Source organism: Thamnophis sirtalis, unplaced genomic scaffold, assembly GCF_051295495.1.
Source record: "Thamnophis sirtalis isolate CommonGarterSnake01/CBP01778 unplaced genomic scaffold, rThaSir2_p1.2 scaffold_4, whole genome shotgun sequence".
In the NCBI taxonomy this organism is placed as follows: domain Eukaryota; kingdom Metazoa; phylum Chordata; class Lepidosauria; order Squamata; family Natricidae; genus Thamnophis; species Thamnophis sirtalis.
Window position 1 is genome coordinate 91,109,099 of NW_028261384.1, and position 24,034 is coordinate 91,133,132.

Genomic DNA, 24,034 nt, shown 5'->3' on the forward strand with positions numbered 1-24,034 from the left:
GCTGAAAGGCAAAAGTGGAAGTAGTATGCTCCGTCCCATATTTGAGTATGCTCCGTCCCATATTTGTCCTGATAGACCTCACTGGAAAACACTTAAACTGTGTTGTAATACAGCATAGACTTATTTTGCATGATTTATATAGAATTTTGATTTTCTTAAATGAGAACATAGATTATTTGGCAACATAAGGTATTTTCTTATATCTCTTTCTATTATCTTTATTTTTCTTAAATTTTGTGAATTGGTTGGCAGAACCTATCCTTGGTTATTTCTTCCTGTTATTTCTTCCTATAAATTATGGAAAGCATTCTGAATATTTTTTTTAAAGTGATATTTGCTTTTGTCCTTTTAGGTACTCAACCTGTTTTTAGCTTTGCTGCTTAGCTCCTTCAGTGCCGATAGCCTGGCAGGATCCGATGATGATAGTGAGATGAACAATTTGCAAATTGCAATTGGCAGGATCAACCGAGGAATTGATTTTGTAAAGAAACATGTCCTTCTGCTGCTTCACAGAGAACTGAAAGAGAAAACAGAGCTATCATCTGAGGAACCAGATGACAGTAAAAAAGAAAACTTTGTTCTCAACCACATGGACAATCTTAACCATGTGGACACAGGCCAGGATTTCAAGTCTGAATACATGGATGGAATAGTAAAAAACGAGCAACTCATTGATGAACTGGGACAAATGAACTTCATTAATAATCCCAACCTGACCATAAATGTACCTATAGCATCTGAAGAGTCTGATCTTTATGATGAAACTGATACAGGTGAAGAAACTGCTGATGACATCAAGGTGAGTTCCCCTCCCCCCCAAAGATTTTAGTGCAGAGATGCATCTGGTTGGAATTTTTTTTAAACATATCCACATACAGGATCTTTTGCTGAGACTGTTCTCAAAAATGTTTGTCCAAAAGGTAGGTTGTCTATCATTACCAATTGCATTATGCATTGAAGAGGATTCTAGAACAATTCCTGTTCACAAGCTATGTAGCTTTATGGAGAGAGTGAAACTAGATAGAAGAAAAATTGAATGACTAGTACTTAGAAAAAATGGCAACATCTCTAAACATACAGTACATTTCCATAATGCCATTCTTTTTACATAACTCCTCTTACAAGCTTTTAAAAAATCTATTGTTTTTCAAATGCATCATATGATGATGATGATTATCTTCATATATCACTATGCTGCCTCTGTTTATAATCTATTTATGTAGTCACTAGGACTAAAAAATGACTAGATGGCACATATTCTCCAGGGCATCATGGGAGGAGTCACAGCTGAGTTATTATCACAGCCTGATTGGTCGAGACTGAGTGTCAATCTTGAAACCATGTCTCTTCCTCTGTAGCTCCTGTTTGTTACTGAGTGTGGTCGAGGTGACTGTGATTAGATTTAGCTCCTGAGCAAACTTTTCTAATTTGATTTAATTGGCTATTTTTAAAATTCTAAAAAGAGAGCTGCTGGATACATGATGGAAATGAAGGTGAAGCTTTAATTATGAATGGACTAAAGTGTGTGAATATTAAAAAACCTATAAATTGGTTATTATCATCTAGTTGTGGATACAAACAAATTATTGGAATTATGGTAGTTGCAGGGGTAGACTGCAGCATTTTGAAGGAACGTGACTAGTGGAAAAGGTTATTCTACTAGAAAGACTGAAAGAATGCATCTTTTTTTTCACCTAGAATCCGTAGATGATCTTAGGGGGAAAGTGGACATGGGAAAAAAATGGAAAGAAGTGACAAAAATCTAAAATAAAAGTGTACTGACTAAAAGGTAGAATAATCCACTGGTAGAATAAATAGAAAGTTAATAAAAGAAAGAAGTTATGGAACTGTCTGAAATTACTATATGTTTGTGAAGTTACCATATAGGAAGCATGATAAGGGATCTTTGTGAGATTAGAAAGAAGTTTGGATGAGGAAAACATTTAAAATGTGGATAAAAGTAGTTATTGCATAATAAATCTAGCAACAAAAAGAATAGATGCAATGTATAGTGTTAAAGAAAGCAAGGGACTATTAGGACTAAAAGAGGCAGAAATAACGTAATGATGATTTTGCCTATCAATGTTCTGACTGACAAGCCCAACTTAAAGTAAGCATAGTTGAGACAAGCCAATCTCTTAATGCAAAACTTTAATGAATACATCATATTGGCGAAGATGAGGGCAAAACCAGATTTAACTATTTCCCATGCAATCCCATATAGTTAAAGTTCAAGATCTCCCTCTCCCCCTATTAGGCCAGGTTACTTGTCCAATGGAGACTTCTTTTATTGTTATGAGAAAGTCTTTTTCAGCTCTGGTAAACACCTGCCGAAATATCCTTGGTTCCCATGGCTGGCATCTTGATGTCTGGAGCTCCGTTCTATCTCTCCCTTCCCTCCCCCTATAGTTTATTGGCAATCTGAGAAGTGATAATAGTTATAACAGCAAAAATGCCATTTGAAGCTTGACATCTGATTCATAAGAGGTAAAAAGTCATCCTAAATGAAATGGTAAGTGCATCATTTACAATACAATAAGAACGGAGAAATAAATATGTTTTACCATCTTTTATCATGCTGCTGTAGCTTGAGCTCATGAGCTCACGCCCATCTTTAATCCACTCCAATCTTTTTCATCAGTACTACCAGGCATCTGTTCTGTCACTCTGTATTGGGGAGCTGAATCAGGCACTTGAGGAAAAACCTGAAGTGGCCATTGAAAGGAATGTACTAGTACCTTTTTTATTAACACATTTTAGTAAAAGTCATAACTTGCCTTTTCATGATCTGTATTTCACTTCACCAAATTCATAGAGTTGCTAGATTGAAGTAGGATTTAAATCGAGGCAAGGCAGGAGGTGAGAAGGGAGAGGAAGATAGACCAGTTATTCATACGCAGATTAAATATGAAATAGATATATTTTTAAATAGTAAGATATTCAGAGTCACTCATGTAAGATAAGCACCTATATAAATGAAATGAATGGATAAACAAATGAATAAATAAATAAATAATTGCAAGTATCTTATCAATTAACAATTGTACTTTGTTAAAAACCTATTGTGTTTGTTGAGACCATCTGAAATTGCTGAAATCTATTGATGTTTGTGAGTTTAGGAATTTATCAACCAATGGTATTGTAAATGAAGTCCACTTTTCCAAAAACATCTCTTTGCTGTTTAGTGAAGTCCATTTTTCCAAAATAGTCATATAAAGAGTTCTAAGAATCTGAAATCTGTTTTTACCATTTTGTTGTTTTGAGTCCTAATTTCAAATTTGTACTCATCAATTATTTTATGTAAGATTTGTCTCGTATGTCCTATGTAAAATCCAGAAGGGTATTGCTGGCAGATTATGGCATATGTCACATGAGAGCAAAAGTATGTGAAAGTACCTTATTTGTGTCCTCCTAGTGCTCTTCATGTAGATGTTGGAACAAGATGTTGCCAGACTGGTTTGTATAATTCCATCAGAGTTTCCAAATTGGCCATTCCTATTTCCAGCCAGCAGTCCTGTCTCTGTATTCAATTCTGATATCCTAGACTTCCTTCCTTCCTTCCTTCCTTCTCACTTGCCTTTCTGCCTTTAATCTGCACCTATCAAAACAAAGTAGTCTTCTAACTAGCACAAATTCCCATTACATTTTTGCAATCTCATATCAATATCCATTCCTTCAGTTTTCCTCTGATTTCTCAGTCCAGTTTTACTAGGCTGATGAAGGCAGGAAATTTTCTCTCCTGCCTTCACTCCAGATTTCTTCAATCTGAGTTTCAATCAGACTATCCTGATCCTGGGTGTTGGTGCTTTCTCAATGATGGTGCTCTCAGTGACAATCTGGTCAATTATTTTTTAACTATCACTGAGTCAATATATTTCTGGGCCACTTCAGCTTAGATGTTAATGAATCCAATTCTTCTTCCTCCCTGACAGTTTATTACTTCCTTTTTCTTTCCTACAATTGACATGTTTACTTTTTCTCTGTCTGTCTGTCTGTCTGTCTGTCTTTCTGTCTGTCTGTCTGTCCATCCCTCCGTCCCTCCCAAACCACCTTAATCCAGCTCTGCCCTCTCTTCATTTTCTTGCCATGCCACAACTCCATAAACTCTTCAATAACTCCAAAATTCCTATCAACAGCACCCATCCAACCACCTTTTTTGTCATCTCTTTCTTCTAACCATTATATTTTCCTAGTTGTTTTGTAACAGTTAGTTGACAGCTTCCAGTCTCTTCACTTTCGTTTTATGCCCACTATATAGATTTTCCAGTTTTGGTGGAAAGTCATAATGTTTAGGACTCCCTCCTTTGCCCATGACTTTTCTATCTCCAGCAACTATCTCTGTTACCATTACTCTACACCAAGAAAGTAAAAGAATTGGTAGGAGGTGGGGGCTAGCTATTCTTTCCTTGGCCAAAGGAAAACTGTAGTGGGCTCCTAGGCAGTGACATCTTCAGGTTGCCATAACAGCAGATAGCATATTAAGGATGCTTTCCAGGTTCCAGTATAAGATAGTAATTGGGTAGCAATGAAATATATACTGAAAGGGGCTCACATAGTAAATATTCAAAGAGAACACTGCTCTGAATAGAAATATGCTTCTTATGAAAGGGACTTTCAATTTGTAGAGTGGTCTGTACAAATGGAGTGTGTGAATGAACATAGGATCTAAAATTAATTCAGTAAGTGCCTAAAGGTTTTATCTTTTAAAATGCCTGTAAGCCATCAAAATCTGGAGCCGGTTTTAGGCCTGGACACTCAAGAGGGCTCAGGACAACCATATATTGGTATTGCTGGATATTGTGAGTTTTGGATGTCAGTGATTAAAATTAGAATATGTAGAGAAGAATCCTTTTCAGCACGTGTAAACTATAAACCAGCTGTCAGATATAAATGCCCTCCCAACATCTGGAGCATTTAAATATAAATTATGGGAATTTTAGGAGATACCAAGTTGAGGATGCTGTGTTTAATCTGTGTCTCTGTTATCAATGTCATTGTTTACAATAAATGATGATAAATAAAATCATGAACATTTATAGACTGTTTTTTCCTGAGTTACTAAGAGCCTATGATCAGTTTCCTACACATGTGGGCATCAGTGCTTGACATTTAGGAAATAGGACTTCCAAATTTGAGACTCCAGCATATCCTGAAGCCTCAGTATTTTCCGAAGTTAGAAATAAAGCTCAGTTTGGGAGCCTCTTTCCTAATGTCAAGGCTCAGGAGCAAACTTTCTAAATATAAAGAGAAGCTAAAAGCTTTTTAAGAAGGAGCAATTCAGTTGATGCCAGAAGATTTCCCATACACAGTAATGTTTATGTGAATAGGACTATATTAAAGTGACACCTAGTGGCAAATTCTAGCCATACAACAATTTTTTTTAAATAAGAAATATATGCAGTTATTTATAGTTTATCCGGCATATATCCTCCTCTCCTTAAAACATGTATACTTAAACATTAGTATCAATTATAGAGTAGAAGCTCTGTAATTAAAGTGACACTTTTTCTAACATTCTACCACACTATGTGCCCTGGGAATTGCATTTATTGTAAACTGAAAATGCCAGGTTCAGTAAATACATAAGTTCATAGAGACTAAACATCAATTAAAAAGAGATATAAATGTAGCAGAATTTCAGAGAAATCTGCAAAACATTACTAAGCAGCTGCATTGTAATGAACGAGTCATTGTTTGTAGTCTTATTTGTATCTGCCAAAATTTCCTTCCCTGCCTCCTCCCCCTTATTCCCATTTCCCTCCCTCTCTCCCAGGATATTTATTTATTCATTTTAAAGATTTTTATTGTGCCACATTTTTTTTCCACATTATTGCATGCTGGTTATAGTTTCACAATAAACATGATAGAATTAAAATAATATGCAAGAAAAAAACAACAAGAGATTCAGATGGTACAGTATGTAAAGGCTGTTTGAAAAATTTCCATTTTTAATAGCTCCCCAAAATTCCAGGGAGGGGGCCATGCTGATTTTAGTGAAGAGACTCCACAGTATCAGTGCTACTGCAAAGAAGCAATACCTATATTATCTAATACATTTGGCTGTATCTGTTTGGAGGATATAGCCCTATGGGTATCCAGGTCTCAAGCCATATAAGACTTTTACAGTATAAGTTAACATATGCATTTAAAATTATATTTGGAACAGAACTGGTAATCTCTGCTGGTTGCACAATGTAAGTGTAATATTCTTCCAATGCCAAGGACCAGTTAAGAATGGGCCACCATATCCTGAATTAATTATAATTTCCTATAAACTATAAAATAGTTTTAGTAGCAGTGCAGGCAAAGACCATTGTAGTAGTTTATGTGGTGAAGCGTGTTGCTAGGTCCTCTTGTAGCAGATAAGGATGCAATTAGTACACCAAAGAAAACCCCACCAAGTTCAAATGGGTTCCAGTAATTATTTACTAATCAGGGTAGAATATAAATAGCATATGATCTAATGCTGTAGATCATCCCAATGATCCCAATGTATCACAGCCTCAAAAGCCACCAAGAGGCAAACGGACAAAGACAGTTACCCCAATTCTGGTGCAATCACAGATCACCCAAGAGAGCAACCATGTTCTCTCAGATTCACACCCAGAAATTGAATCCAGACTGAAAAGCTTCAAGGTATTTAGATGCTTTTGTGAGCACCATAGTGAGCTGATGTCCTGCTGGCAATGGGTTTTTGTTTACAGGAAAATTGTGGCTGGACACCAGATCTGGAATAGCAAAATGTCCCTGAAGGAAGGAGAAATCATCAATGGATAGCCATTCCTCATGGGTACAATTTAGAAAATAGTGTTTTGCAATCTGCTTCTGGATTGAATGGCTGAGAGTTAAGGGATTCCATCCAGCTCACACTCATAATGCAGCCTTTTAAGAGCATAAAGTTCATCCAAGCCTTATTTCTTAGGCTTATAAATTAAACAATCAGTTTTGGTATTTTTTTTTACTATATTGAAAATATTAAGACTTTTGAATTGGCAAAGTTTTACTGTAGTCATTGGATGAATTGCCTTCTTTGCTTTGGAAAATATTTTTTGGATTAAACAACAAAAGGGTGCTTAGAATATGAATTTGGGAGAGCTAATAATTGATTAAGAATCCAGATGGACCGGAGTTTTCAATTAATCCCAGGGAAAATGGCAGTTGTTTGGGATATTTTTTTAAAAAAAGAAATATAATAATGGGGCTTTCATGTTTGACACTAGAGGGAATTAGAGGATAATTAATTAGTTTTATTAATGAGAGAGAGGGGGGAGAGAGTGGATGTTTTTGAATATTAGTCTTCAAAATTGCTTGATATGATAGACAAACTGTGTGTCAATGCAATTATAGAAGATGAATGGAATACCACAGATAACATTGAAATTAATTTGAATGTAAATGTGCCAAGCAATTAGAAGGATATGGGGAAATATGTGTTGGAAACACAAATGAAAGATATACAATTATTAAACCAGAAGAATTTTTCATTTTTATTTATTTATTTGTATCCTCCCTTTATTATTTTTACAATTAACTCAAGGCAATGAACATATCTAACATATCTGTCTCCTCTTATTTTCCAAACAACAACAACCCTCTGAGGTGGGCTGAGAGAGAGGGACTGGCCCAAAGTCACCCACATGGCTTTCATGGCTAAGATGGGAAGGTGGGACAGTCTCCCAGTTTTTAGACTTATCCTTTAACCACTACTGGACAAAATAAGAAGTTAATGAGCTCTACCCAATGTACAAAAACAAGGGTCCTCAAGACAACAACTTTAGCTTTTTGTCACTCAGAAGCTGCCTGCCAGTCTGGTATAAATCACCACATGCTGGAAAAGTAGATGTTGCTCTGAATAAAGCTAGCACAATTATTACTGGTTCAGTTGGCATTGTCCCGCCTGCTGTTTGCAGAGCAGCAGCAGCATACAGAGAGAGGCATAAATGATCTACATCTAGGCAAAACTCTCTATGGCTTACAACCAGTTCATCAGAGATTAAAACCTAGGAAACGTTTCCTTGGGTCGATGGAATATTTCAAATAATTTAAATGCAGAGTGGACCTATAGAAAGTTACAACATTGGATGGAATAAATAAAGGAGCTGACATCTGTGTCTGGCAAAAGCTGGAAGTATGGAAATAGTTAGAGACTATACATGGATATAATGTGGCACAGTGGTTAGAGTGCAATACTGCAGGCTATTTCTGCTGACTGCCGGCTGACTGCAATTTGGCAGTTCAAATACCACCAGGCTCAAGGCTGACTGAGCCTTCCATCTTTCCGAGGTGGGTAAAATGAGGACCCAAATTGTTGGGGGCAATATGCTGACTCTATAAAACCGCTTAGAGAGGGCTATAAAGCACTGAGAAGCGGTATATAAGTCTAAGTGCTATTGCTACTGCTATAACAAGATCCAGAGACACTCTGAAGAAATGGAGCTAGCAGGGGTGGGTTTCTCGCCCCGTTCCAACCAGTTCGATTGGAACAGGGCTGGCAGCGTCCTCGTGCACACGCGCAGCGCATGCATGCGTACTAGTGTCTGTGCGATGCTCCAGCTGCTCCTGGAGGATCGCGCAGGCGCTGTATGCGTCCTGCGCATGCGTGGAAGCGCAGAACTCGTCAAAACCGGGTAAGGAACGCGGGCGGGCGGGTGGGCCCTTCGCCGTTCCCGGAAGTTACTTACTTCCGGGTTCGCCGACCAACCGGTTCGCGGGGACTGCCGCGAACCGGTTGAAACCCACCCCTGGGAGCTAGCCAGTAGCTTCTATTCTTTGTGCTTGTGATAACATGCAGAAAACAACATATATTATACCTATCCTTTGTGTCCTGATCAGTGTACCGCTGAGGACTTCATGGCAACACAACAGAATGAAATTAATGTTGTTAGTTTCTGGGCAAGATTGGTTTTAACTTGTACATGTTTTAATCTTGTATTTTATTTTTAAATGTTATGTTGTAATGTATGCCTTACTTTTATTGTGATGCTTCTGACACAAATAAACAAACCATTAGATCAAACTGGCTCTATTTTAAAATGTAAATATTTTATGATATAATCTGGATTGGATAATCTTCTTACTGGATTTACTAAAGAGATCTATTAAAGTCTTGGAGGACTTTGAGAAGTGGGGAAAAAAGGACAAACTTAACTTTCTGGATGTACAACAGAGATAAAGTTTTGAAAGATTTTGGGGTAAAAAAAGTTGAACAGAAAATAAGTTCTGGAACTTTGGAAGGGTTAAAATAAAAATTGTTAAAGATTCAAGAAATGAATATAGGGTTGTCCTTTTGATAAAGATTAAAATAGAAAAAAATAATTTTATTTGGTTTACCATACTGGATTTTTGTTAATAAAGAATGAATGACAAGGTTTTTAATATTTGATTTTTTAATCAAGAGCTGATTTAAGGGATAAAGGGTATATGTTGTACTAAGGGGTCATGATAAACTTTAAATTTGTTTTTACTTGCTGAGATGAAGGGAGAAATTACTTTTTTTCCTTTTCTACACATTTTTCTTTTTTGTTGTTGTTTCATGTCGAGATTGACTGTGGTTTTCCCTATGTTTTTGTATACTTTTTTTTAAAAATGGAAGAGTCTTCCAGTAAGTGGATCTCCATCATCCAGAAATTTAAGAGACTGCAACCCCACACAGTTATCAATCCATCTGATTGGCAAGAATCAACACAGGATTAGTTCTGTCTGTGTAGTATATAAAGAGTTTTTGCACTGAGCATTGGTGTTTTCTAAGAAAAATGGTATTTGTGGAGTCTATTTATGAGAAACTGTTTAAAAGCATGCTATTATTGATCTACAGATCTTTCCATGTATTTCTAAATCCAAATCAACAACTATTGCTGCCAATGCTTACCTTGTTGACTATTATTCTAGACAATTTGTGCCTGGATCAACATGATAAGCATAAGGCACAGTATTTGATGGGGCAGATATTTGAAGCAAATTCCAAAATGCAATTTTGGCAGAATTAATTCAAATTACAACTGTTTTATTTAGTAAAGTAATTTCAAGAATGCTTAAATCAACCTAATGCCGAATTCAAAGAGAAGGAGCCTAGTAGATGCTGCCTTGGACCTTGAAAGAAAGGTGGGATATAAATCATCTTATTCTTACTCTGGCTTGTTGCACAGATGTTTAGACTAGCTTTGGCACTTTTATCTACCTATTGAGTTTTCCCCAAGGACTTGGGATAGGCAGATTTGGATGTGTAATGGTCTTAAAGGTATTGTCACAGGATGCAAGTTGTTCCTAGCAAAGCTGTCTTTTGCAATTGAGTGATGAGAATTTTGTTAGTGCCAGTGGTGTTCAAGATGTGTGCTCTAGTTGTTTTCAGATTGCAACCAAGGCACCCATTATTATTACCTTTGCTTTCTTTTGCCACTGTTATCCTATTTATATTTGCATGTTTTTGTATTTTGTTATCCTTTCCAGTTGTTTCTTTTCTATTCTGCTGTCTTCAGGTACTGCCACATCCTCTATTTAGACTTTTTCTGTCTTTTTCATCGACAGTTGTTAAGTCTGGGTTATTAATGTGTGTGACAGGTGTCTGCCTGTTTGAATTCTAAAGTCTAGAGCAATTTAGCTTCTTCATTTTCTATGACTTTCTCTATTTTATGATCTCACCAGTTCTTACTTGCAGTCAAATTGTATTTCTTCCAGAACTTCCAATGCACTATTGTTGCTAATTTGTCATGCTGTTGTTCATATTCAGGTTGTGTGATCTTATTTCAGCAGCTAATCAGATGATCCAGTGTTTCTTCAGCTTCTTTGCAGTGGTGGCATGTTATCTGTTGGTCAGAGGTGGGTTGCTCCTGGTTTGGCCCGCTTCGGCCGAACAGGTAGTGGAATTGAGGCCTGGGTCGCAGAACTGGCAGCGACCTAGGCCTGCCACGCACCCAAACCGGTTCCCTTGCCGCTGCTGGGCCGCTGCCATTTTAATTTTTACTGTCTGCCTGTGTGCAGTTCACTGTAAATTGTTCTGCACATGTGCGAAGAACAATTTACATTGAACAGCGCATGCATGAGTTGCGAACTGGTAGTAAAACCGGCAGCAACCGACTCCTGCTGTTGGTGACTTCTCAATTCTGAATTTGTATGCATTTGTTTTTATAGCTTGGTCTTGTGCACCCACCTATTTTCCTTTGTAAGTAGATTCTTTCAACATTGTTGCATGGATGTAGACCATCCTTGTCTTGTATCCTTTTGGATTGTACATGGATTAGTTAAATCACCATTTATGACATTTTTTTCATTCTGTGACGTGTAGATTGCTTTAATTCCTTGAATAAAATTTACTCCAAAGTCCATTTCTTCCAATACCTTAAACATAAAGCCCCAATTCATGTCAAAGGCCTTCTCTACATCTAAAAAAATTAAGGCAGCCTTTTAAAAGAGAAACAATTTTGAACTAAGAAGAAATTTACTAACAATGAGAACAATTATTCAATGAAAGTTGCTCCATCACTGGAGGCTCTTAAGAAGAAACTGGATAGCCACTTGTCTAGAATGATATAGAGCAGGGGCCCAGGGTGGCAGGGGCTGATCCCTTGCCGTCTCTAGGATGGCCCTATGGGCCAACTCTGCGGCCTATTGCAGGCTGGATCCGGCCCACAGGCTGCAAGTGTGACACCTCTGCTTTAGACCATCTGGGCCAAGTAGACACATTCCAGACCACAATATTCCATACCTTTCTTCCTCAGTGGTCTCCCCAAATTCAGGAGTGCTTCCGTGGTCTTATCCTGGGTCACTTTAGAATGAGCAAGTCTTTAACAGCTAAAGCTATCTAGCATTCATCCTGGTTCACCAGCTATCCAAATTTAGCACCAAACAAACTTCCTGCCAGCACATTAGCCCCATTTATGCATCCCTTCTCCCCAGAAAGCTTCTATGCAAGTGCAATTGCTTATCCCTTTAACTGAACACTTTTATCAATTGAAAGCAGCACTTTTCCTATCTTTGTCAAAATATAAGAATAAAGCATATGTCTGGACAACAAGACAGAGTGTTCTATTTCTTTATTCTGTCACAAGTATTGAAACTCTGGTAGAGTTTCATTGTTTCTAGATGTTTCCATATCTTAAATATAAAATCATGTTCTTTAATTCCAATAATGAACTATTTACTGAGATGAATAAGAATAAATAATTACACTTCTTTTATTAACATGCATTTGTAAAAGGAGTTAATCTGGCCTTTCTTTTTAATGTTAACCTCCTCTGAACTTAGAAACATGGCCTAATTCTCTAACCTAAGGATGATAAAAACATAAAATAATTTCTAATCTAATCTGCAGGATAATCTCTTGCCTTCAGAAGTAGCTATATGTAACTCACTGGATCCTGGATAAAATTCAGTGAGTGTCTTCCTCACAGATAAGTCATTGTAACAATTTCATATGAAACTTGATGTTAATTATGACAGTGTCCATTTTCTACACACACAAACACACACACACACACACACACACAATCTCAGATATTCAGAATATGCTTAATTATATTTTTATTCGTCTCCCAACACAAACCATTAAGTACAATCATTCTTAAATTTATGGCGAACGCTTTGGACAGATTTACTCTTGCTTCCTAAAATGAACCAAAGGTTTAATCTGCTGTTCTCTTGCTGTCTTCAGAAACCACTATCGGATGGAACAGATTCATCCATATGCAGCACCGTGGATTATAAACCTCCAGATCCTTCGGAGGAGAAAGCAGAAGTTGAAGAAAATATGGAGAATGACGATCCAGAGGAATGCTTCACTGAAGGTATCACGGTCAGAAAACAAGCTCCACTCATCAAATTTGCAGATGAGATCAAGTTGGAGAAAAATAGCTAACACGTTAGATAATAGATTAAAAAACGGAACATTTCTGCAAGTGGGGGCGATGGTGGGAAATCCACCCCTTGCCTTTCAAATTTTGCTGCTTTCCTGCTTCCCATTTCCCAGCACATCTCTGAGTGATTTTTCTTCTGGCAGGATGCCAGGTTGACTCCAAGTTGCCCAGGGCAACTTGTTCTGCATCCACCTGGTCCTACTTCCCCCTACCATCCCCAACCTGGTGCATCCACCTAACTACGCTGACTTAGTCATCCTGAGTCAGCCGCCCTGAGTCAGTCACACCAAGCTGGCTACACCTAATCCTCCATGTCAATCTGGCCACACCCAGCCAGCCACGCCCACCTGGCAGTGCTTAGATGGCCATGCCCACCCAGTAATACTCACTTGACTGCAATGAGTTGTCATAGACCCCTATTGACTTGGGCAGGGTGTTGAACAGAGGAGTTCTGAGGTCATGTCCAACCCTATTATTCTGATTGATTGATTGATTTTAAATTTTTATCACCCATCTTGCAGCAAGGCGACTCTTCTGTACTTTTCAAATATTCTCTTCCAGCACATGTGAAAAAAGAGTGCTCCAACATGTACATAATTCTAATTATGTATTAATTATTAAGAATAATTACTGTTATACTTCTCATCTTTTCTACTACCTTTTCTACTGCTCATCTTTTCTACTGCTATTGGTATTTTAGGATTATATTACTTTGTTGTTTGTATGTGCTTCTGCACTGAAGACAAATTCCTCATGTGTCCATCACACTTTACAATAAAGTGCTCTGCTTCTATTCTATTATATTCTGTTCTGTTCTAAATTCCTTTGCTGCTATGATAAAGGAGTCCCAAATTGTGTGGTCAGCATTAAGAGCATATGAGGAAACAACAAAATGTCTGTAGTTTGCGGTAAATGAAAATTTCAAGTTCACAGCATAGATTTAGAACAAGGTAGAGCAGCTGCAATGTTAAATGACTCACTCTTTCTTCCCTTGCAGCCTGTGTTCAAAGGTGTCCTTTCCTGTATGTTGATATCAAAACAGAAAAGGGAGCGAAGTGGTGGAATCTTCGGAAAGCATGTTTCAAAATTGTAGAACACAATTGGTTTGAGACCTTCATTATCTTCATGATTCTCCTTAGCAGTGGTGCTCTGGTGAGCGTTTCTCTTTTGCAATATATTTTCCCCTACAGTAATACAAGTTAGAATGAGAGTGATTTTAATTTGTTTTCATAATATGCTTCTTCTAAGAATATAGGCTAATCTTCCTAGTTTATTAGATTCCATAAGTACCATTATGAATTCAATTTGAGGTATAATAACACAAATCAATTGGATCCAGCAGATTATGTTTATGATCATGTTGGTGATCCAGTCTCTTCCAGAAAGGCAGTTTCAGTGTAACTGAAAGGCTGCTGCCCCCAGATAGCTCCAGTGCCTCTATGTTCCCAGAATAAATAAACTCTTTGAACTATTTATTCTAGCTAAGTGCCATCACTTAAAATAGCTTACAAGAATTAAAATAGCTATACAATAATGCAATGCATGAAAGCCAGAGCAGATTACTCTTTACGTTACACTTGAAGAGAGGGAGAGATTATTAGTTTTACTGCAGTTACCTGTTACCATATTCTACAGACTGTTTTGCAAAATTTTAGTAAACTGTGGGTCCAAAGTAAAAAAGTCACTTGATTAATCTGGGTTGCAGAGAGAGATTTATGAAAAAGTTTTAATAAAACTTTTGTGTCAATCACTATAAAATTTCATTTTATCTATCTGTTCTTATCATCCTGAGTCACATAGACTATCTTCCTCTTATAGTTTGTCTTTGAATGGAGCAGATGGAAGAATGTTAAACTGAGACTGTGACCAACTTCTGTGATTTGGCATTTCCAAGATGATAACATACACAATGAACTGTAGACTCAGATTTCGTCTCCAAAACTTAGTATGACTAGGAATAGACTTAAGTCATTTTACCATTTAGCATCATGGACTTTCCTTGAGATGCACCCAGTAGTCTAAAGAGAGCAAGCAACAACTCTGGAGAGAGACTTGGGTTAGCAGTTCATGTCATAATGTCCTCTTCCAGGTCAAATGTAATTTACTAAATTCCAAAGATTATTGAAACAACCAGTTCTATTGGACTGAGATTGAATTTCAAAAATTAACCATTACCAGCCGAAGCTGAGTCTTCATCTTGAGTAAGTCAGACTATCCCCAAGACATTGTTCAGAATTTAGTACTTGCTCTGCAATTCTCCTTGATAAGTGTAGCACCAATTAATTGCAAATAATATTTAACAAGATTTAGCTTGTTGACGATTCAGATTTCTTATAGGAACAAACTATTATGGTTCATTAAATGGCTAATAAAGCAGTTGGGTAGAATTTTATCAACTAGTAGTAAGAAATCAAGAAGAGGCTACATCAGGATTCAAAATGGTCCCTGGGAAAGATGGGATTCTCAGAAATTTTCTACATATTTCTACACCTATCTGTACAATGTCCAAATCCTTGTGCATATTTATTACATGTCCTGTTCAGTAATACAAGGTTATGCCCAGAAGGGTAAAAACCGAGATCATTCGGAGGCACGGGATAAGATACCACCAATATGCGGACGATACCCAGTTGTATCTGTCTGCCCCGTGCCAACTCAATGAAGCGGTGGACGTGATGAACCGGGGCCTTGAAGCCGTTAGGGACTGGATGAGGGCTAACAAGCTTGTACTCAACCCGGAAAAGACCAAGTGGCTGTTGTGTTTCCCTCCCAATAATTTGGCTAGTGTTCCATCATTCAGGCTGGGGGGCCAAAACTTACACCCCTCAGACAGGGTCCGCAACTTGGGAGTCCTCCTGGACCCACAGCTGACCTTTGATCATCATCTGTCGGCTGTGACCAGGGGGGCATTTGCCCAGGTTCGCCTGGTGCGCCAGTTGCGACCCTACCTGAACCGGGAGGCTCTCACAACAGTCACTCGTGCCCTTGTGACCTCTAGGCTGGAATACTGCAACGTGCTCTACATGGGGCTGCCCTTGAAGAGCATCCGGCGACTTCAGCTAGTACAGAATGCGGCCGCGCGAGTGATTGTGGGTGCACCTCGGTTCGCCCACATAACACCTATCCTCCACGAGCTGCGCTGGCTACCTGTTGATCTCCGGGTGCGCTTCAAGGTGCTACTTACCACCCACAAAGCCCTCCATGGTAGTGGATCTGGGTACTTGAGAGACCGCCTCCTGCCAATTACCTCCTATTAGATCACACAGATTAGGCCTCCTCCGAGTCCCATCCGCCAGTCAGTGTCGACTGGCAACTACGCGGAGGAGAGCCTTTTCAGTAGTAGCTCCGACCCTTTGGAACAATCTCCCCATGGAGATTCGTACCCTCACCACCCTCCAGACCTTCCGCACAGCCCTCAAGATCTGGCTATCCCATCAGGCCTGGGGTTAAAGATTATAATCCGTCCCCTCCCGAATGATGAATGAATGTTGCTTCTATTTTTAATTATGTACTGTCTTTATATGTCATTGTGTGTACTCCCTTCCCTATATGTTGTAAGCCGCCCTGAGTCCCCTCAGGGAAAAGGGCGGCCTATAAATAAATTTATCTACAATCTACAACCACTTAGACTGTGGCTGCTTTTGCTGCTTTTATGTCTTGTCAAGAGGTCTCAAACGTTACTCCGCCTTAATTCCCCTTTCAGGCTTTTGAAGATATCTACATAGAACGCAGACATACAATTCGCACCATCTTGGAGTATGCTGATAAGATCTTCACATATGTTTTTATTCTTGAGATGCTCCTTAAATGGGTAGCCTATGGATTCAAGGTCTACTTTACCAATGCTTGGTGCTGGCTGGACTTCCTCATTGTTGATGTAAGTTGCAGCTTTCTAGAAGTAAGCAATCTGGGAAAGATTCCCAAAGATCCCTTTGGTCTTGCATTAAATCTGATTAATCATGTGATTCCGTTAGGTTCCATTTCAAATTTTAGCCCTCAAAATAAGAGGAAACAGCTTCTTCTGATAAATATTTAAGGACACTTGATATGACTTCAGGAACCAGATTCTTTTCCCATAGCTAAATTAAAATGCTATTGATCCACCACTGTTGGCAGGAAACTATGCTATGTTGTAATTTGATGTTCCTATTGATGATCCATATACTCCCTCTATTGAATCTGTTCTGAATGGCTGCTGAATGATGTTGTCTTGTTTATGATTTTCAGCATATGATCAGCCAATCACTCATTTAATTCTACTGGCTTTGCCACCTTCTTTAGGATCTTACCAACTGGCAGGAAATCTTCCACTAATCATGGTGTGGGTTTTATTGCAAGACACCATCTGGTGGAACAGAATAACCAGTAGAATGCTAAAATATATAGCTTATTTCCTCTTGCACAGAACTGAAAGACTTTGGTTCAAAACTGCTTTTCTCCCCAGCTATTAAATTTTTACACATAGCTAACCTGGAAGGGAGGCAGGAAATGTGTATGAATGAATCTGAACTATAAGGATGCTGCTGAGCATCCTTCTGAAAGAGTCTACTCCTGATCATTGACTCTCCTTCCATCAGTGTAATGGATGGCAAACTGTATATGAACACAGTCTTGTAACACTGGATGTTGTCTGCTTAAAGCATACAATGTTTTAACATTGGTACAGCTAAAGATAACTGTCTCTTTCATGGGCTGGGCATAAGATAAAGGCAACATCATGGGAAAATGGCCTAAAACAATATATTGCCAGGACATATTTTTATCATGGTTATACTTAAAGCATCATGTAGCTTAGGGGATTCCGGAAATTTGACCCAGATGCTCCTATGTGCAAGAAATGCAACTATATTCCTTCTTCTATAATTTTATCATTTGTTACTACTAACTATTTCATTTTCTTTTTAATCAGGTCTCCCTAATTAGTTTAACAGCAAACTGGCTAGGCTATTCAGAGCTGGGAGCTATCAAATCCCTGAGGACACTCCGAGCATTGAGGCCGCTTCGGGCTTTATCCAGATTTGAAGGCATGAGAGTAAGTGTGGCATGACAATCCAAAATTTCATTTCTCCAGTTTCCTTCCATGCCATGGGAATTTCAGAGGGTATGAATATAATTCCTATAGAAAATAGAAATAAAGCCCAAGCCTGCCTTGAAAGCATTTGCAGTATTTTGATTTGCCGCAGAGGTTACCATTTTTTTCTCCATTGTATTTACATTTTGCTTTCTTTAATGAAGTTAGAATAATAGAAATAGAATAGTTCTATTTTGTTCTGAGAAATGATCACAATCCAAGACTATTCTAAATATTATAAATATATGGAGATGAAAATTGGAGACAGTCACTCCAGGAAAATATGATGTTGATGAGGATTGGGAGGAGGAGGAGGATGTAGTAATAGTGATGATGATGCCCAACTCTCAATGACTCTAAACAGCTCAAAACATTAAACAAAGAAATTACAAAAAACCCTGATATAAAATAAAAAACCATGGCAAGTGGCCTGGGTGAAGAGTCAGGTCTGTCCCGTCCCTTGCCTTTACTTTCCAAAGAAGAAGGAAGGGTCCCTCCTGAAACGATTCCTCCACCCTTATTCCTTCTGTGGCTAACATAATTCTTGTCTGATCATTGCTCTGGCTGCATTTCTTCCTCCTCTCTCCCATTCTCATAGCTCATTACACCCTCCAGGCAATGGGAGAGATCCTTGAGAGTTCCAATTATTTTTTTAATTTTTATAATATTATTTTAAATTAGATTATAAAATATTATGCAATTATTTATTTATTATGATCTTTTAGGAACCAGTTCTCTTGATTCTTGCTTTAATAAATGTATAGACTACTCACATCTCAGAATTATCTATAGCAAATGAACCCACATATTGGCACTAATTGAAATGTCTATAGTCATGTTAATATTCTATCTTACTGCCTTTTCTGCACTAGTATAAATTTAACTTGAATTTATTATCTCCAATCTAATTCAGAATAGAAACCAAAAACATCTTTTTAACAGGTCATATAATGCATTTGTGAAAAGTGTTGAAGTTGAGCTACTTTTATTAAATCCTGAGTAGATTCTTTCTCCTGATACTAGGTGGTTGTAAATGCTCTTTTGGGGGCCATCCCCTCCATCATGAACGTCCTCTTGGTATGCCTGATCTTCTGGCTCATCTTCAGCATTATGGGGGTGAACCTCTTTGCAGGGAAGTACTATCGCTGTGTCAATACCACCACAGGTGATCTCTTTGAAATCGAACATGTAAACAACAAAAGTGACTGCATCAACCTTATCAATATTGAAAATGCCACTGATGTCCGTTGGGTCAATGTCAAAGTCAATTTTGACAATGTGGGATTAGGCTATCTCTCCCTTTTGCAAGTGGTAAGTAAGCATGCTTTCCCTTAGGAAATGTTCTATTTTAGCTGGAACCCGTCTTTCTTATATAGGGGCTTATATGAGAAACTGTCAACTAAAGCACTGGCTAACTATCCTTCTCAGCTGGCCCTTTGACCTATTTAATCCTGGCCAATAAATTGATTTCTTGATTTCTTCCAGGAAGAAAAACGTAGTTTGAACCCAAATTATTTTGACCCGTTTTTCGTCCAGTTCAGTGTTTAGAACACCTGGGCCTAAGAGAGATGCTGCAGAGAAGAAACAGCATGTTGATCTGGATGTGCAGAGAGAGGGGACCAAAGCCTTTTATTGCAATGGCATTTATTTTAGTAGATTTTTCTTAATACATGGAATTTCTAATGTCTCTTCCCCACACAAATATTAAAATATTGGTTTAGTTAGTCTGATTCAATTCTTTGTCTTTTGGGGTTTTCAAAAAGCACTTCACCAATATTTCACTATAAGAACACCTTTGTCTGAGAGAGTTTTCTATGTTTTGATATGTTGTATTCCAAATTAAGATTGTCCCCACTAACTTTCAGCTTGACTGATTTGATGAGAATGCTTATTTCTGTCAGAAGACTGGTCTATAGAATTATTATAGAACAATCACCAACTGTTTGGTGTGATCAGTGTAAGGATGCGTTGAGATTAATTTTGGTGATTCCTGTGGCTATCCCTCCCTAATTTGTTTTTTTCCTACTAATTTCCTACATTTTCTCCTGATTTAAACTATCTTCCCATAATTTCTCTTGAACCAAACCAAATTTTCTCTGCTTTTGTGATCAGGGCAAAACCCAGCCTTCAATTATGGTTTTATTTCTACATTCTGGAGTTCTATATTGCTTGGGGGGGGGGGGGCAATCTCCTGTTCCTTCAGAATGATTTCTATTTCCCCCTCTAAAATAGAAATGATAATGTTTACTCTTTACCCTCATTGAAACTACCATTATTCAAAACACTTTGTATCATATATCCTCACCCCCACTACCACCACTGTGAAGGGTTCACATTCAGAAATGAGTTCCAGTCAGTTACACTGTACAGAAAAGATAATTACAATCCAATGAAGATGAGTTTATACTTTATTTGTTTTTATGAAGAAATTACATGCTGATGTAAATATATTCTATTCTAATTCCTCTTTACAAACTAATCCAAATTATTCAGAAAAAACATATTTGTTTGTCCTGTACCTGCTCAATCAATATATATTAGCAGATAGTTCTAATTTTCATTAAAAGGAATATCTGAATAAGTTGATATAATCTCCTTTCTCTCACTTAACAAAGACAGTTGTGTGATTAAATAAACATGGCTGTCCTCATCCTTTCTTATTCTCTCTTCACAAGGCAATTCTATTTTTTTATTTCCCCCCCCTAAAAAGTTAGAAAAAGAGAATGAAAGATGTAACTTCCAACCTGGGTTATATATGTTTTTACAAATTCACAGTCCCCTATATCAGAGTTGGGCTGCTGGGAGTTCACGGGGGTTTGGGAGAACCTCTAGCTAATATTCTGTGCAATTCAGAGAACCCCCAAATCCCACTCATGGCTGGCCCTGTCCACCATGCCCCTCCCCTCCCAGGGGTCCCTATGTGGACCATTTTGGATGTAGGTAAGTGCAGGGTGTGTGTGGAGACTCAGGGAGGGTGAAAAATAGGCCTACCAGAAATTCAAGAAGGCCAGAAATGGGACCGCTTCCAGCCTCCAGAGGGCCTTTAGAGCCTGGGAAGGCCCTTTTCACCCTCCTGGAGGCTCAATAAAAGCTCCGGAGCCAGGGGAGGGCAAAAACGCCCCCCACCGTGGTGCAGGAGGCCAACTAGGCTACGGCCACCATGGCCATGGCCACCCGCCAATTGGGCAGAGAACCCCTTGCTAATATTTTTGAAGCTCACCCCTGCTCTATTCTCAATCAAAATGAATGTGTCTGCATTATTTTTCCTTGCAGGCCACTTTCAAGGGCTGGATGGACATCATGTATGCAGCTGTTGACTCCCGTGAGGTAATTTGAAAAGACAATGTTTCTTTGCCCCTTCTGAAGCTTTCATGGAGGAATTAACAAGGGGTTCATTGCTTCCTTTGCCTTTCCAGCAGGAGGAACAGCCTCAATATGAAGTTAATCTCTACATGTATATCTATTTTGTCATCTTTATTATCTTTGGGTCATTCTTCACTCTCAATCTTTTTATTGGTGTAATCATTGACAATTTCAACCAGCAAAAAAAAAAGATAAGTATCTTTAATTTGTTTTATTTATTTATTTTGCTTCGAAAGGCATATGCTCTCTTTCAAATAAGTAGTTCCGGAAAAGTTTTTACCAATAGTACAGACAATCAAATTACCCAAATTGCATGCTTCCTGCAACTACTCAATGTGGCCAGAATATTTTACTTTTGGCTGTTCTTCATATGAGAAAAAGGGTACAGTACAGCCTTCTAGTGGTTTGGTTTATCCATGGCAGAGGCCAGTTCTGGAACCCTATGACAAATGCTGGTTCTGATTTTCCATAAAGATTGTCCTCTACTTTCCAAGCATTTTAATTGAATACACTACAGCTGCCCAAGGCAAAGCATGGAATAATCTTATAAACATTACTTAGAACTGATTCATAGATTGCTGTGAATAATCTGTGAGCCTGTAACTGCAAATTGAATAACTGAATTATAGTTAAGTTTCAGGGATCAGATTGAAGCCCACCTTGCTTTCCCAGAGCCTAAGAACCTGTCCTGAAAACTATAGCTGTGGTGTAAGACATGCAGCACAGAGATAGTATTCAGCCAATTTTGACAGGTTCTGGAAACAGGTTGCTTGCTACAAACCTATTTAACTATGGTGAAAACATATCAAGTGAATTATATGCTGGATCAAATGTTGCCTGGATCAACAAAACTTGCATTGAATACTATGGCTAATATGATACAGCACTCGGCTCCCTCTGCTATGGAGTTGATAGGAAACTGGAAGATGAGTGATTGCCAAAACTGATCAAGTTAGCAAGAGACGTTTGGCTAAATTATTGAAGAATGTGAATGAAGCTGTCCAGACTATTCCAACAGAAACATTAGCTCAAACAAATCAGCTAATGTATGCAGCACCTTATGTTATTACTGAATAATTGGGCTTGAAAATTGGAAAGAATAAAACAATTAAGAAGGGAAAACAATTTGGCACTGAAAAGATGTAACAATTGCTGTTAAGGCAGAAAAAATTGTTGATGATAATGGATTCAAATTTGATAATGCAGAGTTGATAAAAGAAGTAACACCAGAAGGATACAAGTACTTAGGAGTTTTGAAAGCTTCTGACCTGTTGCACAACCAAGTCAAGGAAGCTACTTCAACAAAATACATAAAAGGGGTTTGGGAAATATTGAGATCAGAGCTGAGTGACGGAAATATCTTAGGCAATTAATACCTGGGCAGTGCCTGTAATATGATACTCAACTGAAATAATTGATTGGACTCAGCTAGAAGTTGATAATTTGTATCAAAAGACAAGAAACTAATGACAATGCACCATGCTTTGCATCCAAAAAATGATATTGATCGATTGTACTGCAAGAGGACTCATACAAATGAAACAAACTATGGAAAAGGGAAAACATAGCTTAAATGACTACATTAAAAAAAGCCAAAGAGCATCTGCTGAAGATGAACAAAGGAAACTGTTGAAAACAGCGAGATTGAAAGCAGAATCGAGGTGGCGCAGTGGTTAAATGCAGCACTGCAGGCTACTTCAGCTGACTGCAGTTCTGCAGTTCGGCTGTTCAAATCTCACCGGCTCAGGGTTGACTCAGCCTTCCATCCTTCCGAGGTAGGTAAAATGAGGACCCGGATTGTTGTTGGGGGCAATACGCTGACTCTGTAAACCGCTTAGAGAGGGCCGAAAGCCCTATGAAGCGGTATATAAGTCTAACTGCTATTGCTATTGCTATTGCTATAGAATATCAAAAGGAAACAATGAGTATCGAGTTTGTAACTGGAAGAATAAGCCTATTCACAGTCAATACCTAAAGGACATTGAAGGAAAAGTAGATACAAAGCTAACATGAGATCAGGAGTGCTGAAGAATGAAATGGAAAGCTTCATTTTGGCTGCCCAAGAACAAGCCCTACAAACCAATTCCATGAGAGCAAAAACGCAACATGTTGGTGACAACAGCAAACATTGCTTATGCAACAAGAAAAATAGTATCTTATTGCAGTGCATCACCTTATCAGTAGCTGCCGCAAAATCTCACAAATTGATTATCTACAATGTCATGATCAAGTTACCAAAATCATACAGAAGCTTTGCCAGACGTTTGAGTTCGAATGCTGCAAAAATGACTGGGAACACCAAATTGACAAATTTCTTGAAAATGAACAGGTCAAAATCTTGAGGGACTTTTGAATCCAAACAGAAAGACATCTGGCCCAGATACATGCCTGATATCATTATTGTAGATAAGAAAAAAGTCTAGTTCATTGGTATTGCAATATCAAGTGATGCACAAATGGAAGAGAAACAACTAGAAAAAAATAACGAAATACTGAGATTTGCAAATTGAAGTTGAGCCGATTGTGGAGGAAGAAATCGACGGTTATACCAATAGTAATAGGAATGCTTGGAGCAATACCAAAAGCACTGCCTAGATACATGGAGATTTTGAACTTACCAGACCTGAATATTTTGACATTGCAAAAAACCCCACCAAACTTGGAACTGCCTATATACTCAGATGTTATCTTAATAGCTCTTAGGTCCTTGGTTAGGACTTGAACTGTTAAGTTTTTACCAGCCCCAGACTAT

General features: G+C 38.2%; 1 protein-coding gene across 1 annotated transcript in view; it reads left to right on the forward strand.

Annotated features, from left to right (window-relative positions):
• LOC106551420 (sodium channel protein type 4 subunit alpha) overlaps positions 1–24,034 on the forward strand; it is a 103,059-nt gene that overhangs the window by 66,280 nt on the left and 12,745 nt on the right. The window contains exons 16-23 of the mRNA XM_087713380.1: positions 353–799; positions 12,647–12,779; positions 13,846–14,000; positions 16,552–16,725; positions 17,758–17,880; positions 18,943–19,230; positions 21,193–21,246; positions 21,336–21,473. Coding sequence (XP_087569506.1) covers positions 353–799; positions 12,647–12,779; positions 13,846–14,000; positions 16,552–16,725; positions 17,758–17,880; positions 18,943–19,230; positions 21,193–21,246; positions 21,336–21,473 — 1,512 coding nt within the window. The remainder of the gene's footprint in view (positions 1–352; positions 800–12,646; positions 12,780–13,845; positions 14,001–16,551; positions 16,726–17,757; positions 17,881–18,942; positions 19,231–21,192; positions 21,247–21,335; positions 21,474–24,034) is intronic.